This window comes from Anneissia japonica, unplaced genomic scaffold, assembly GCF_011630105.1.
Source record: "Anneissia japonica isolate Jap-2015-1 unplaced genomic scaffold, ASM1163010v1 scaffold1863_len523710_cov156, whole genome shotgun sequence".
Taxonomy (NCBI): domain Eukaryota; kingdom Metazoa; phylum Echinodermata; class Crinoidea; order Comatulida; family Comatulidae; genus Anneissia; species Anneissia japonica.
Window position 1 is genome coordinate 41836 of NW_022714601.1, and position 16658 is coordinate 58493.

Consider the following 16658-nt stretch of genomic DNA (forward strand, 5'->3'; position numbering starts at 1 on the left):
TTCAATAACAAATTAATGTGGAAGGTTGTAGCTCTTGAGTATGATGATGGGAATGGAAATGAGAATGAAAGTGGGAATAGAATGAGAATGAGAATGCAAATGCGAAAGAGAAGATGTGAAGCGCATAGCAGCTACAATTATGTGCTTTATAAGTCTACCATTACTATTGTTATTATTATTATTATTATTATTATTATTATTATTATTATTATTATTATTATTATTATTATTATGAGCACTAAAATGATGATGAGCATAAGTATAAGAAAATAAATGATTGAGAAATATAATTGTAATTATGATGATGGACTAAATTAAAAACTAATCTATTACTTTTGGATATTTTTGTAAATATGAATATTTTTTGAAAATCGAATCTTCACGACTAATAACAAATTAATGTGGAAGGTTGTAGCTCTTCTTTGGAATATTTGACAAAAATTTCGGACATCAAGAGATAGCATAAAACTTCAGGAAAATCGCCAATCAAATGTAGGGAGAGTTGGAATGTCTGTGTGGGGCCTGCACTCACCTCAGTTTGTAAGTCTTGTAACAACAACCATAATGCATTGTCCAAATCAAACCAACTTGATAAAACATCACCGAATATAAAATTTGATTCTGTTTGTCCCCATCGCATTGCAGCCCTTGAAGCTAATATAATAATGAAATATAACATAATTTAAATACAATTTTTTACAACAAAAGAAGATTTTAAAAAAATAATGTACCAAAACTAATAAAGAAATTTGCATTAGAATTTGGCGTTATGGTTGGAAAACACAATATAATCAGCTTTTTGTACCACTAAGCAGAATTTAATCTTTTAAATTTAGTGCAATACAAATAAAGATACTGATTGAATTACGGAAATTCAGCAACATTTCAATGTTGACTAAATACAGTACGTCTATTTATAGTAAAACAGAACAAAGGGATTTTCCTCATTGAAATAATAATAAATGTATTAGCCAATTTCCAGTAGGAAATATTTGGCTCCAACTAAAGGAAATCATTGAAACAATTAAAGAGTAAAAAATACATGTAATAAAAAAAAAAATCATTAAAGGAAAATTATCAAGTAAAAGAAAAAAATGTGAAAATCATTTCGACGACAGTGAGACTCAAACTATGGTTGCAATGGTATCAACACTCTGACCGCCAGCGGTTTGCAAAAATATATCAGCCACCGCCAGACATTTTAGCAAATTTTAACACTTTTCCGAAGCTCGTTGAGAGTGTGTATGTGAGCAGATTGGCATGTAGTGAACACTACAAGAACTACAAACATGTTAGCTTTACAATGGTACCAAACATTTTATTCTAATCACAATCGGTGACCCGTAACAGTAAAATGAAAATGACTCACTTTTGGAGATTTAAGCAATTTTGCACAACGAAGCTGAGATAATAGCGATTTTGTGAAAGTAAATCAATACCGCACAACTCTAATGTAAACAAACAAATAGTGAACTACTTACAGTCCAGACTGAATAAAGTGTTCAAATTGTCAGTACATGTTGGTAATTACCCCATCTATCGGATTCCGTACAAAAACCTGAAACACAGAGATCTCCGGGTTTGGCAGTTGAGCGTTGCGTTGGTGGCCAGAGTGTTAAAAAGCGAGGTTGATGTGGATCGTTATAGGAAGTTAAACTGTAACCAATTGCACCATAGAACCCGACCCTGCAGAGGTCTTACTGTAGGTATTCAGTCTATCTACCTTGTGTAAATTCTTTTATGGAAATTTTATGTGTAATACTTTAGAAAATGCAAAGTGCATTGATCACCTGTTCATTTATTCAAAATATGTAGAATGACATCATACTTTAATATGCACATTTTTGATATGGTCTTTGCTTTTGGACAAAGTTTGAAGACATTTTACGCACGGAAAGTGACCAATGCGGAGGACAGATAAACCTTGTGAAAAAACATAGTAAAATGGGATAGAGAAGAAGAAAAAAATATATCAGAACAAAAACAATGGCTTTTTCCCTGGTGCGGGGAAAAGTCAATAATAATATTTATAAAAAGAATATTTCTCTATTATTTGCTCACATTCTAGAACTGATTTCTGCATTTTAGCAAGGGAGTCTATAAGTGTCTTCTGTAGGAATAAGACTTCATCCAGTACAGGTGCATGGGTAAACTTTATCATCAACTTCTGGAAGTTCCTTCCAACTTTGCTTGCTGTCATCGTGGTCTCTCACTGAAATGTAAAATCCATAAATATTTTGTAATTATTTGATTCAAACAGGCAAGCAAAAGAGTCCTATCACCTAGAAAGTTGGGTTTGATCGAGATATATTGTAGGGGCTCGACTGATATATTGCATGAAAAGTTACTGGAAACTTAAAATTCAAATTGAGGTTTTAATCTTTATTGCTTTTCAGTAATATTTGTTTATAAAATAAGGATTTTTTTAAAAATTAAAATAATGTAATTGCTAAATATTTTAATACTTTATATATACATGCATTACATACAAATATTGCATATGTGTATTGATATGTACTGTATGACACTGACAGAAAATAACACCAGAAAACAGAGTAGACTTTTAAAACACAATTTTTATTCTCAAATGAATATTTCGACCTGACCTCAGTTCCTCCTGCATGACTTATTTATAAACACTACTGTATGTACAAGTTGGCCCAATAATTAGTAATAGTTCAGAGTTAATTATGACTTAATTATCATAACAAAGGGTATGAACAGTTCTATATTATAATTTTGATGTGTTATTATTATATATTTGATTATATTGTGATATTTTCTCTGGCCTTCATTATAATGAAGGCCAGAGGACTGGCCAAAAATTTCTTTCAAAACTAATAGGGGAGGGTTTAGTTAGAACACAATTTCCAAAATGTCCATATCTACGGTAACTCATCTAAGAAATGAAGTAGAAGTTCATACTGTAATGTGTCATACTGTAGATACAGCCAAAACATTTTTTATATTTGTTGATGATTGCTCTTACAGTATACGTTAATTGACACAGAAACAAGCTCCCTCAAGTGTTCCGACTTTAACCAGGAGCATATCCAGTAGGGGGGCATGGGGCACGTGTCCCACCGTTTTGCCACTAAATTTTAAAAGTTTCAACGCAAATCAATGTTCTGTGCTACTCATTTATTGTTTAACTGTCGGATGCCCCCACCCCCCACATTTGAAAAATTCTCGATCTGCCCCCTGTATACCGTGGGTTGATGATCGAAAACGTTCAATTCTGTGACCCATCAATCCGGGCTACCTGGCTTTTGCAAAAAAATGTCAATACTATTAAATTGTAACATAATTTGATTGTCGGCAATCATGAATTTGGGGAAACTGTAACTAAAAATGAGAATTTATATCAAAAGTTGCTATGTAACTATAGCCAATCAGAAGACGACTAACAATGAAGTTTGGCTTAGCTACAAGGCCCTCAGCCAATCACAAACTACCTTCTATGCCGTTTGTCCAATGTAAATAGTAAACAACACACTCCACTTGCAAGTATGGCGTTGGACAGAAGTTCTTCAAATGATAAATCTGAGCCGGTTTCAGGCATATTTTTGTGATACATGTTGGAAGAACATAGAGTATGGTTGTGTCATTAAGCGAAAACAGCTTAAAGTGACTGTACTTAGGCTAAGTAATTCAGGCTTAATTTGATTTTAATATCTTCATGAAAAGAATATAACAAAATTATTATATAAATAGTACAGTATGCTTTATCTACATAGGAATCCTTAGACAAAACATAACAAAAAATATATTAATTAATAGGTATTAAAACTAACTTAAGCAAATAATATTTATCAACACTTTGATGTCCAATTAAACATCACCACCTGCATTTAATATTGTATTATAGTGATACTACTTATTTTTCTTTTCTTTCTTTTTTTTTTTTTTTTTTAAACAACCTTTGATTAAAAAGAAACAATTTGATCATTAAAACCATCACAGTAGCATTGATAAGCTCTTTGAATTAGTTTGTTTAATTAATTTTCACAGACCACATAATCAAGTGAATGGAAGTTGATGAACCACAGCCAAAGCAATGCTCATTCTGCATCACCTGAAAGTTGAAGTCAAGAATTAAAGAAGTGCTTCCTGGTCGAAGTCATGTTCTCCCATGTATTTTTTTGTTTAAAAACAATAATATATTAAGTACTTTTAATAGAGCAAAAACCATTGAGAAATTAGTAAGATGTGAAACATTGAGTGGTGGAATTAGTTGAGGCTGCTATTGCAAATCAGGATGAAGCCTTGTCACTACCTGTACATGAGGGATAAGGATCTGGTGGCAGTTCAGGCCATATTATACTGTAGGCCATGGATAGAAACAGGAATCAATTGAAAGTATTGTAGTCCTATCAGATTGGAACTGTATACTGTTTGTATGAATGTTGTTATCTATTTGATATGACATCATACCATACACTGTGTTGAGAAATATTACCAGATACTATTAAGGTTTTTCCTTTTATGAACATTTATTAACAACACATTTATTTTCTTTATAAAAATTTGCATTGACTTTTTGAATTGCATTGTATTGTATTTTACAATGCAATATGAAAAAGAAGAAAATAACAGAACAGTACTTGCTGATAAATGATAATGAATACAATAAAACTTTCATTATTTCTAGTTTCTTTTAAATTGTTTATGCTAGTTGGCTGCATTGATAATATTATATAATTGTAATATTTAACACATGTTTTTAAGTGGATTGGATTGAACTCTATATTCAGCTATGTTTAAAGCAGTTCTGTGTAGGTATATGATGTGCTACAGTGTTTCAATAATATTCATATAAAAGTTCAGATTTTTGTCATAAACTTCTTTCAACCTTGTGTTTACTGTTGTGTAGTTAAATGTATATACCCAGTGAGTGATCAGAGAGATAATGAAATTGCTGATGGGATGCAACCAGGGAGATGTATTACATCTCCCTGATGCAACTGGCTGAACTGAGGTATATTAAATATTTATTTGTTTCACCTTATTGGAATCATCAATTGCTTTACTTTTGTTCATTAATTCAATCCATATTATCAAGGTCTTCAAGCAGTTAAACAAAAATCAACAGGCATGGCAAGAAATACTGATTAATGTTATTATTATTTACATTGCATGCAAATAAAAACAGTTGAAATTTTACATCAGCCTCAACGTGTTCTTATTTTTTGAAGTAATTCAGCCTCAGTTTTCTTTTAAAATGTACATTTTTTTAATTATAGAAAAAAAACAAAAAAAACAAAACAAAAAAAAAAGCAATTCCAAATAGAATCAAAATATATTATATATTTACTGGAATTTCCTGTCTCATTCAAAGTCGATGAACATTACTTCTTGCCCTTCCTACTATGCATATGTAGGCCTAAATAAGTAATACAATACACATTCAGTACAGCATGGTCGACTTTGGCTTAAAAAACTACGGTATGACAGTCGACAGAAGACGGGAAATGCAATTTGCTACCTCTAAAATCTTACAACTATTACCAATGTATTTTATTTAAAGGCTGGTATACTTAAATCATATTGAAATATTCCACTAAAACCGGAGAACTTTCGTCCAAATTGCTTCACATTTTCACTTTCCTCGCGACATTGTTTACATTAGTTACCGAGTTTACAAGAACGTTAGTGATTGGCTAATAGCGTTTCATCAATTGCTTAACAGGTATGGTAAGTGTGCTGTGATTCGGTACTGCTTTCATGAACGACATTATTTTTTCGAAGATAAATTCTCATTTTTGGTTACAGTTTCCCCAAATTTACGATTGCCGACAATTATATTATGTTTCAATAAAATAGTATTGACATTTTTGTGCGAATGCCAAGTAGCGCGGATCGGTGGGTCACAGAATTCGTAAACTAAGCCGATTTTGGAGCCTCAACCCACGGTCTACTGCTTACCCCACTTGTGGAGGGGTAAGTTGAAACATAGCATGGGGTTAGTTGAAACATAGTGTAGGATTATAGTAAAACATTTAAATTACAACATGTTCCAACTAAACCCATATTAAAGGTCCAACAAGCCCCATGAGCACATGAGGTGCTTTCAAACACGCTTCACAAAACAGCACATTCCATAACATAAATACCTGTAGTTAGCCTTATTTTGTAGCTTTGTACAAAAGCCTAAATTACAGTACTCATGAACTATCCAACCTAATCTATGAACACCATATAAGATTACAAAATGTTGACAATTATGAAAAAATTTACTTAGAAATTAAAAAAACACATATACAGTACAGTATCCAGTGACATTAAAAGTGTTGTAGCCCCAGTCCTGTATGTAGTCAACGGATGGCTAAATGATTAATACAGTACCTACCATCTAGTGGTGGTGTACTAACAAATGTATTTACAGTACCTGTATGTCCCAAAATTTCAATGTTTCAAAACCCTGCGTTCCAACTAACTCCACTCTCCGATTCCCTACAGTGTTCTAGTGTACATGCCTTGTCATAATTTCTTGTTTCAATGACTGATTAAATGTATACATACTGTACTGTATATATGTACTGTATCATATAAAATAAGATTAATACAAAGTAAAAACAAATAAAATGTTGACATTATAGACATAAACATATTTTAATTTGAATATTTTGAGCATTCCAGTGCTCTTCCCCAGCGATAACGCGTATAACTATAAAAAAAATCTTTAAAATCTGGCAAACGAGAATAAACAATATAATATACTAATAAAATCAAACATGTAGCTGCATTGACGACAATTAAAATAATAGTAAAATGCATGAAGCAAAGGTGTTTAGTTGCTGTAACTTTTAATGGTACAGTATGTTAAACAAATGTTTTCAGGCATCTGCCATTCATCAGGTGGTACAGATAGAAAGTAGGCCTAATATATATGTGTATGTGTAATATAGTATAAAATGGGGATGTCCGCATTATGTATACTCGATTACTTTCTACAGTATATGTACCTTCTATTGTACGTGTTAGAGTCACATGTCGATCAAACAGGAAAAATAAAACTATTGTGTTGTTCTTACTTGAAAATTCACCTATTCGAGAGGATATTCAACAAGGTTAGTTCTAGTAGGTAGGACATACAGTAGTTAACATGACTGCTCCCAGGTTTTGCGGCTATAAATACAGTATATAGTGGCCCTCTTACATTTTATTGAAAATATTTTGTAAAAGAGTAGGCCTACAGTATTTGGAGTTGGCTATAATTTGGTGTGCGTGAGCAGGGGTGGAGCCAGGATTTTCGCAAGGAGGAAGTGGGGGGAGGGCGAAGTCCTCGACGGCAGCAAAGTGGGCGCTGTTGGGGGTAGGTCAAATATTTTGAAAGTGGTCCAGAGTGGGGGTGGGACAAAGACAATGGGCTTTCAAAGGTTTATTTAATCGATTTTAGGCACTAATAAAATATGTAATGTAAAAAATACATTTTTTAAATTTTTTTCTCCCCGATGACAGGGACCCTGGGTCCCTTCCCCACTGCCGTCACCCCCACCCCACGTCACCCCTGTAGTTAGTGGATAGGCATAGCCTACTACTGTAGGGCTAGCCTAGGCAAACGGCTCTTTTTTATTTATCCTGCTTTTTTAGTTTTGTATTTAAAAAAATACTGAGTATTCGACTGTTAAAAGTTTACCCAGGGAGTTGTTATAGGCCTAGTGACACTATAATAACAACTCCCTGGTTTACCTATGAAACCTGGATTTCCTTAATTTTTCCCAAGGCGCAAGGAACATTACCGCCGGTAAGCCGTTGATCCATCAGCGGCTTGAGCCCAAATATCGCCGTGGGTGCATCATGATGGGTGCTGGTACATCACACTGGGCTCAATTATTGTCGCATCTGTTACCTGTCATTTTACATTACAGGTAACTTCATGATCCTGACGGATATCTTACATACATATGGGATGATACACCACAAGAAAAGTTATCTAAATCATTTCTCGTTATCTTCAGCAAATAAATTGTCAATACAAAGAATAAAATACCTTGTTTTTCTCTGGTTTTTTTTCGAAGACTTCTTTTTGCTTTGACGATGCGATGATTGAGTGGCACGAATGCTTTTCTTTACGACAGGAAAAATTACTTCCGTGTACAGCTAGTACCTTGCGGTTTTGTCGAAGGTTGAAAAGCCATGGCTTGGTGGTGGTGACGCATCCATGACAATAACTATTTCTTTTTGTTTTCTTTGACAAAATAATAGACATGTCCCTTGCGTATTTTTACAACTGGTGTTGTTGTATTAGATAGAGCATCGAAATGTCACAACTGAACATAAAGTTGAGTTTGAATATTGTCCAGTTGTCACTCAGGTAGGATAGGCCTAGGCTAACCTAATTCCAAAAATACGATGTGTTTGTTTTGATGTGCGGCGTGAAGCAGCCGGGCAAAGGCTTCACATAGCAGAACTTTTTGGCATTCCCAAGCAGAAAGAGGCCTTCCCAAGCAGAAAGAGGCCTGGAGTTGAGCAAAGTCGTGATGTTGCATGCGTAGGTAAGTTTTTATCATGTTTCGTAATTTATTTTTTACTATACACTCAGTGCTCAGCGTACTGAAGAATATCAAAGTATGACACGATAATAAGAATAGATCAGCATTTTATTTATTTAATTTTTAAACACTTTTCGTGCCTAGGCTATAGATAGATGGAATGGTGTGGTATACAAGTCAAAAGTAGAGGCCCTAAGGCTTAGGACTAGGGCCTACTAGCCTAGTACTAGTAGGCTAGGTAGGTAGTAGTATCATTTCATTGTAGCATTGCAGCAGTGCAGTAGCATATTGTTACTGTTCCAGGTACCGATAATATACAGATTTCTCTTTTTATAAAGTACAAGTTATGTTTTATGGAAAAGTATAGTAGTATAGTAAATCATGTTTTTAACACATGAAACTCTCATATATAGTAACTAAAACAATGCTAAGTGAGTCTAGAGTACTACTACTACTGCACTGTAATGCATACAGTAGGCCTATTTTAATACGCAGTGACTATTTTTACGACGAGTCGTGAATATAGTTCCCAATGCTATTCTTACGACGATCGCTAGTGCATGCGCGATAGCGTCCCTCGTCGCGGGGAAAATAAGTCTTGAACTGAGCGAACCGCGACGCAAATTCTAGCCTAGGCCCATCTCTAGGACCAGAGAAAGGCCACACAGGCTTGGTAGAGGCCAGCCTATGCAGCGGAAGAGCTAGGATTGAACTACATGTACGCAGCTAGGAATAGCATGGCCTACATTGATTGTAGGCCTTCATACTTGTATGTATACAGCACTCCCTTGTCTGGGGTGGCAGTATAAAACATGAATTTTTCAATTTTGTAAAACACAAAAATTAAACATGAAAAATTAATTAATGTGTAGCCTGGGCCTCCCTCAAACTATATATAGGCCTAACGGCCAAAAAGCCTACAAGATTGTATGATGTTCAATTTTGTGAATGCGAATCCCTCAATGGCTTGTATTCCTGGAAATTTATTACCAATTATTTTTATTTGATTACTGATCAGTGATATTACAGTTTATTAATTAAAAAATTATTTAGAGAAACAACGCAAATGTAAGTCGATTTTTTTAGATCAGTGATAGTTATTGTTTGTCATACGTTTGTTTTCTTATTTATTGCGTTTCCATTACCATTAATGTTCTGATCATATGTTTTCATTTTAGTACGTAACAGTACACTGTATCTATCCTGGTCATAAGGATAACAGTTGGTTTTAACGGAGTTGTTAAACCAGGTTAAACAAGAAATAAATAAATAGTATTGTGTGAATCTGTATTGAAAACTATGTTCTTTTCTTGCAGTTCCAGAAGTGAAGTGCGATTGGATGTATACAGTACATTTTTTTTAATAAAGGCTAATGTGTTTGTTACATTATTGAATTAATTTGTTCAATCAAATATCTGATTTTCGTAAAATATATGCAATAAGAAAGTATAATACATACACAAGTATTGAAGTACACACCATCGTGTTGGGATTCAATATTTTGACAATAATTAATAATTATTAGGTAAACGCACGTACGATATGTTCACTACCATTACATGCGTTGCACCTAAAAATAGCCAGTCGTCTATGTTTAGCATCTACCGTGTGGAAGTGCACCCACTTTCCTGAAGCTGGCGTGCAAAAATGTGTGTGCTTCCCTCAAGTGTACCGTGGAAATTTGTTTGTGGGAACATAACGATTCTTTCTGATACAGTATTTTTATAGTACATGGTTCAAGCAACTAGTACAGGTAATAGGCCTCATCAGAGTGAATTTAGAGTTTAATAAACATGTGTGTATTTATTGGTGTATTTGCTGCGAAGCAGCCAATTCATATTCTTGACAGCAATTTGACCTCTGAAAGGTCATTGTTTGTCAAAAAACAGGGCGCCTAAGACGACTGAAAAGCGGAGTTTCCTTCTTTCGTTCTGCAGGGTAAAATCAATTACTTTAGGCGACGTTTGTAGACTAACCTACACGTACCAACGTCCGCATGTCGCGCTAGCCTTATCCTACTCTAGGCCTAGACTAGCTAGGATGGTATAGGCCTAGCCTTGAAGGGACAAAGGTCCCAATGAAAAACAACATCGCTCCTTGATACAGTAGCATTATATATTTAACATCACAATAATTCATTATTAGACCTATAGTTGTTTTTTGAATTGTACTCCAAAAATCTCAGCCGATACCTCGCACAACTTGTTAACGTCTCGTATCTATTGTCGTGACGTCATGGCTCGCTGGCTCACACTTGTGATGTCTCGCACTTGTGATCAAATAACACGCTGGCTCGCACCTTGGCAACACTCTTTGGCAGTCAACTCGCCCCTAGAAAACCCGCCCTTGGAAACTTGCCCCATAAAAAAATGTACACTTCCTAGACCATGCAGTCTTCAAAATAAAAATTGTAACCTTTGCTAATCAACTACATTTTCCACATACACAGAAATTTTTGAAACTTTAAAAAAAACCTAAACCATAATTCACCACTATAGACACTTTTTGACAAAATGAAAAATTACGACTTTGTTTCCCAATGAGTGTTCTAATATAGACAATGGGTCGTGTCTCATATTATTTGTTATATTTTTATTATTCATTATTTTCACTTGACTCGCATAAATAATTTTGTTCGAAGAACATTTATATGCAGTTGTACTTCACAGCACTTCACTTGCAATTTGCAATTTCTAGTTGAAACAGTAGGCTAATCAGCCTACCTATGTATCCCAATGGAAATAAAAGATAATGAAGAGATGGGAACCTCTTGGGGGAACTTTAATAGTCCATCCCCTTTATCAAAGGGGCGGCGCAGCAGGGTCCAGAGGGGCAAAGGACTCCCGTCGGGAACATTTGGACCCCTGTTGGGGAATTTCCAGCAGGGTCGTTGGGGAATTTCCAGCAGGGTCGTTGGGGAAAAAATGAAATCTCGAGCGCCGAAATTACAATTTAAGCATGCCTTGCTAAGCTGTCAAATCGTAGGGATTAAAAACTGTGTAGTGCAGTGCTACGATGTGCGAGGTATTGTATACCGTACTGTTACGATCGTAAGGGTTGCAGTGGTGGTGCCAGCTCTTCCCCGACTGGGGGCTGGTACTTTTGACAGGATAAAAAATCCCATAATTAACACAAAATGTTATTTTTGAATAAAAAAAAAAATTCTCCTACGAATTTTATCGGGGAGCTTAGCCCTACTTCATCAAATCACAGCATTTTATTTTTATTTATACATAGGCCTATATGTAATATTATAAACATGATATGGAAATGCAGCAAACAAGAAAACAATCATATGCCAAAACAAATAACATGCTGATTTCATAAATCTCCATTTTATTAGCATTTTAAACATGGTCAAATAATCGGGAAACGCAACAATGACAATACTTGTCTCAAACCAATCAACTTGCATTTGCGTTGTTTCTGTAAAAAGAGAAAAATAACACCAATTAATAAACTGTAATATTATCAAATAAAAATAATTGGTAATAAAATTTCAGGAATACCGGCCATCGAGTGGGGATTCGTATTCACAAAATTCAACATGAAAACAATTTTGTAAGCTTAGCCGTTAGGCCTAAATATCGTTTGGGGTAAATAGGCCCTAGGCTCACATTAATTTTTCATGTTTAGGCCTAATTTTTGTGTTTTACAAAACTGAAATTCGTTTTTTATATATATACTGCCACCCACCCCAGGGAGCTGTTATGAAAGTATGAATGTGTAGGCCTACAATATTATTCCTAGCGTACATATCGTTCACTCCTGCTACCCCGTTGCATAGGCTGGTATCTACCAAGCCTGTGTGGCCTTTCTCTGGGCCTAGGCTAGATTTAGCATCGCGGTTCGCTCAGTTCAAGACTTTGTTTATTTTCCCCCGCGACAAGGGATGCTATCGGGCATGCGCTGGCGATCGTCGTAAGAATAGCATTGGGAACTATCTTCACGACTCGTCGTAAAAATAGTCACTGCGATTTTAATACACTACTTGAATAGGCTTTTCTTTTTCCATCTTGATTTCAGAGGTCAAAAACATTTTTAAATTTTTTTCAATCATATACAGTAGTGGTATAGAATTAAGTCTTTTGAGAACATTTTCGAGAAAAAATTAATGTGATACGATCCTCCGTTATGGATTTATGAATTTTTAGATATTAACCCTTTCACTGCGTGTACCCGGCAATACCGGGTATAAACACATATTGTTGAATTGCGCGTACCCGGTACTACCGGGTATGCAGAAAAAATATTGTTAAAAATCAGGAAGAGGTTCTGCGCCCTCTATAGTTTTTTTCTATGAACTATAATTAACCTTTTATCGGAAAAAAGTGTTTTCGAGTGGTTAGGCGCAAAATGGCGGGTGCACGGCCTCAAAACAGACGGTACAATGTCAACGAAGCTATGGACCAGATCTTTGCAGATACGGTTAGTGAAGATAACTTTGAATTGGATGATTCTTGCATTTCTTTTCCCCCTGTCAACTATGATAGTGACGACAGTGATTCTAAGGACGAAAACGATGATTCTCTCAACTTGGGAGGCCCTGCACAGGGTCAAGGTGGCAATGCCTTGTCCGCAGATTTCCTTTCCACATTTCACACAACAGGCTAATTTTTATAGTTCTAAAATAAAGTAACCGTATGATGTTTGCAACGATGCATTTATATTTACAACCTGGATTATATAAAGCATAAATAAAAACGTATGGCAAAAAGTACATCTAACAGTGATTTTCTGCAAAATTTTATATTTTCACAATTTTGAAGAAAAACTTTGATTATTTGCAGTTTTGGAATAAAACGATCAAACTAACTCATTTTTTTTTTTGTTTTTATTCACCTTGTGTGTCTGCATCATTATAAAGTAAAAAAAAAACATTCCATAAAAATTTCATTGGGAAAAATTGGGTTTTTTATCAAAATTTGAGAAAAAACAGAAATTCAAAATGGCGACTTTGAGGTCACATGACTACATAATTATGCAAAATACCAAATATCAATGTTCCTCGCGTAGGCCAACCTATTGCTCGCCCCAACACACAAAAAGAATTTCGAAATAACCTCTTTTAGTATTTTTTTTTAATTATTTTAAAAATTAACTTTTTTCGTTAAAAAAAGTCCCAGCACAGGGGGTGCATATACCTACAGCAGTGAAAGGGTTAACACGAGGACAAGAATTCAGCCTCATAAAGCTTATCTTATTTCTGTTTCATGGAAAAGGCGTATTAATGCAGTGCTTATTCAAGAGAACGGCACTTACTATTAATATATACAGTAATGGGCATGGCTCTTCTTGCCCGTTCCCATTCGTGATTCCATTTATTGTGAATGTCATAGGGGCATATACAGTAGTACCATACAAGTTTATTATTATTAGTCAATCATAACTTCATCACTACAACTGCCAAATGTTATTTTTCTATTCCCACACGGTTTGCTTGATCTTTCTTATCTTAGGTTCGTGTGCAAAAGACCAATTCAAACTTGTCGCCATATAGCGCTGAATTCTAGGCTATCTTCATAGCACTAAAGAAGACCCCCGTGTTTGTTGACAAGTGAAATTGAAAAAATGGCATTCGTCAAACAAGGTATATTAGAACTCGAAGAAAGTCACTTTAATTTCAGTATATGTATGAAAAATTTAAAAGGAATTCTTTCCTTGAATTAATGGACCCTAAGAAACTAAAAGTAACTTTGTTATTCATTTGAACACTGTAGGCCTACTGTACTCATTGTACTTAAAAACCATGTTTCTCAACAAAGTGTTTTATTATACACAGGAATGTATGTAGTCTCGATTAAGCGCTGCGGCTCTTATTCATAATAGAATAATCTTGATTAAATGCTGTGCAGCTTATTCCAGAGCGGCGCTTAATTCTTGATTCTTATGAGTCTTCTCAGCTTTTACCTTCATGAGAGATCAAAAGGTTTATAGGCATGATGAATTAGATATTGAGATGAGAGCATTGCCTACAGTAAGTTTAAACCTAGGCCTGTTGAGGGTTAAGAAATTTCTGTATATCCATTGCAGTCTTCTAAATTCTACTTTTGGCTGTCCAGCTCCATCTTTTTACAAACCTCTCAGACAATGAAGTCATCCTTATTTTTGTACCCTATTCAGACTACAGTACACTCTTCGTGGCGATTGTTTATGATGTACAGTAGGTGGTAATTCAAAACTGAATATTCCGATCGTAACCAATGAGCGCATTCAGACCAAATTTGACACAAAAAACTTTATATTGGAATGGGAGGTCAAAAGGTACTTCGGCAGCTAGACCTATATTGACTGACCTCAGCCAGTCAGTGCCTGTGGAATTCATTGTGATCAGATTCTGTGGTAATCGGGAGTAAACAATTGTAGCACCCGATCAGAATGGTTTAAACAACGGAAATGTTGCCTAATTACGGACGTACAGAAATAGACCAGAAATACTCAAAATATTAATTATTATGCCTAAACCCATAAATAACCTGTAACAGGTGTACATATTGTTTTTGTCCAGAACAAATGACTTCTCCCAAAAAAAAAATAAACTACAGTATAAATTTTCATCCTCACGGTTTTTGAAATTCCAGAGCTGTTTCACTATACAATTTGCATTCAAGACAAATTCTGAGGTGCTATTGAAATTTTTTATTTACTACAGATTTTTAAAGACTTGGGTAGGCATACTGCATTTTACTAATTTGAGAAGTCTGCAAGTGGGTGTGATTTAGTGTTGATTGATAATTTATTTGAATTTGAGTCATAAAATACAAACAAAAAACTATTACAAAAAAAATTGTACAAAAACATGACCCTAATAAACAAGAAAAAGCCCCAAAAAGTAAAACTTATTTCCATAGAGTCCTTGCAAACACAGAATGGTATGAATGCACATCAAGATGACAGAAAACAACAGTTTAAACCTAAGGCATAAAATGTAATAAAACATACTATATGACAAAATAGTAGCAATAGAAAATATTAAAACATTGTTCATCACTAAAAAGCAACAGTAATAGATGGCCGGAAATGGCACTCTCAGATTTAAATTTAAATATAATTTAATTTTTCCCCCCTCCCCTTGAATCTGCCACTGTCAGTCTCTTATTAATATTCATTGTCCTTGATTGTTACTAAATTGCATCAATTTTTTTTTATTGCGTATGATTACTGTATTATTTTGTACTTAGTACTGTAAAGTAATATCATTATTATTAATTATAATTATAAATATTATTTTTATTGTTGTTATTATTTCTGTTATTTTTACAGTTATTGACTTATTGTTTACATGTTGAAAAACGGTTGACGGAATCAAACATGTAAAATAGTGATCCTGTACAGTAATAATTAATTAAAGATTGAACCAAACTCAGAGGCTGAAACACCAAACCTCTGTGTTTATAATACCAAATGATAGTTATAAACAACATAACTATACAGTCTTAAATTAAAGCTAACACAAAGCACTGCATCTATAGTGAAGAAGCAAAACAATGTAAATTCTACTTTACTATAAATATTATTTAGACCAAATCAAAGCAATCCTGCATTAAACATACAAAAACCTGACAGTTTAAAGAAAAAGGTATTGGATAGGTAGTATACTACAGTACATGATACAGTATGTGGAGAGCTCCCTCGGGGCCCCTTCAATACTTGAAAGCTATCAACTTGGATTATTAATCACTGCTCGATATTAAAAATCCAACCCGATTGCAAATGTGTACAGTACACTGCGTGAGAGAGGACATCACACAACACCGGCAAATGTAATCAGTCGTGCATGTGCGACAATCATGTATACAAACATATGCTTTTTGTATGATGATATTTTGCCTGTGGTTAGCAAAATCTTGTTTGTAGCATAGCATGCAACATCAGGTATGCAGAACTGGTGTTCCCGCTGTAATTCTGTGTCACTCTTAGTCTGATTAATTCTCTTGACGGTAAGATCTAACAGTTTCATTTTCAAACCAGGTATCAGTATTGAATACCATATTTTAATGCATATTTTCTCAGAATGATTTCCTTGCCTGTACCATAATATTTGAGTAGAATACTATTTTTTTTTATCTTTGCCATTAATACATTGATGATGATGTAAAAAGGTTGCTAATACTGCGATAAATTATGTTGAGTAGTCACTTATACAAAATTGAGGCTAAAAAC

The 16658-nt window shown here is 34.5% G+C and overlaps 2 protein-coding genes across 7 annotated transcripts in view; one reads left to right on the forward strand and one right to left on the reverse strand.

The window, feature by feature from the left end:
- LOC117109059 overlaps nt 1-8131 on the reverse strand; it is a 20750-nt gene extending 12619 nt beyond the window's left edge. The window contains exons 1-3 of one of the 2 annotated variants that reach the window (XM_033251287.1): nt 7994-8131; nt 2062-2212; nt 533-654 (exon numbers count right to left, since the gene is read on the reverse strand). In XM_033251287.1, coding sequence (XP_033107178.1) covers nt 533-654; nt 2062-2200 — 261 coding nt within the window. In that variant the 5' untranslated portion in view covers nt 2201-2212; nt 7994-8131. Of the gene's footprint in view, nt 1-532; nt 655-2061; nt 2213-7692; nt 7875-7993 lie in introns of those variants that run through there. The other variant, XM_033251289.1, reaches the window with a different exon arrangement.
- A 228-nt stretch (nt 8132-8359) lies between these two features.
- Nucleotides 8360-16658, forward strand: part of LOC117109060 (divergent protein kinase domain 2A-like) — a 35412-nt gene continuing 27113 nt past the window's right edge. Inside the window, exons 1-2 of one of the 5 annotated variants that reach the window (XM_033251292.1) lie at nt 8364-8498; nt 13955-14085. Coding sequence is in view for 1 of the 5 variants with exons in the window: in XM_033251290.1 (XP_033107181.1) it covers nt 12852-12923 (72 nt within the window). In the remaining 4 variants the exon portion in view is untranslated. Of the gene's footprint in view, nt 8499-12750; nt 12924-13954; nt 14086-16217; nt 16436-16658 lie in introns of those variants that run through there. The other 4 variants (XM_033251291.1, XM_033251294.1, XM_033251290.1 and 1 more) reach the window with 4 other exon arrangements.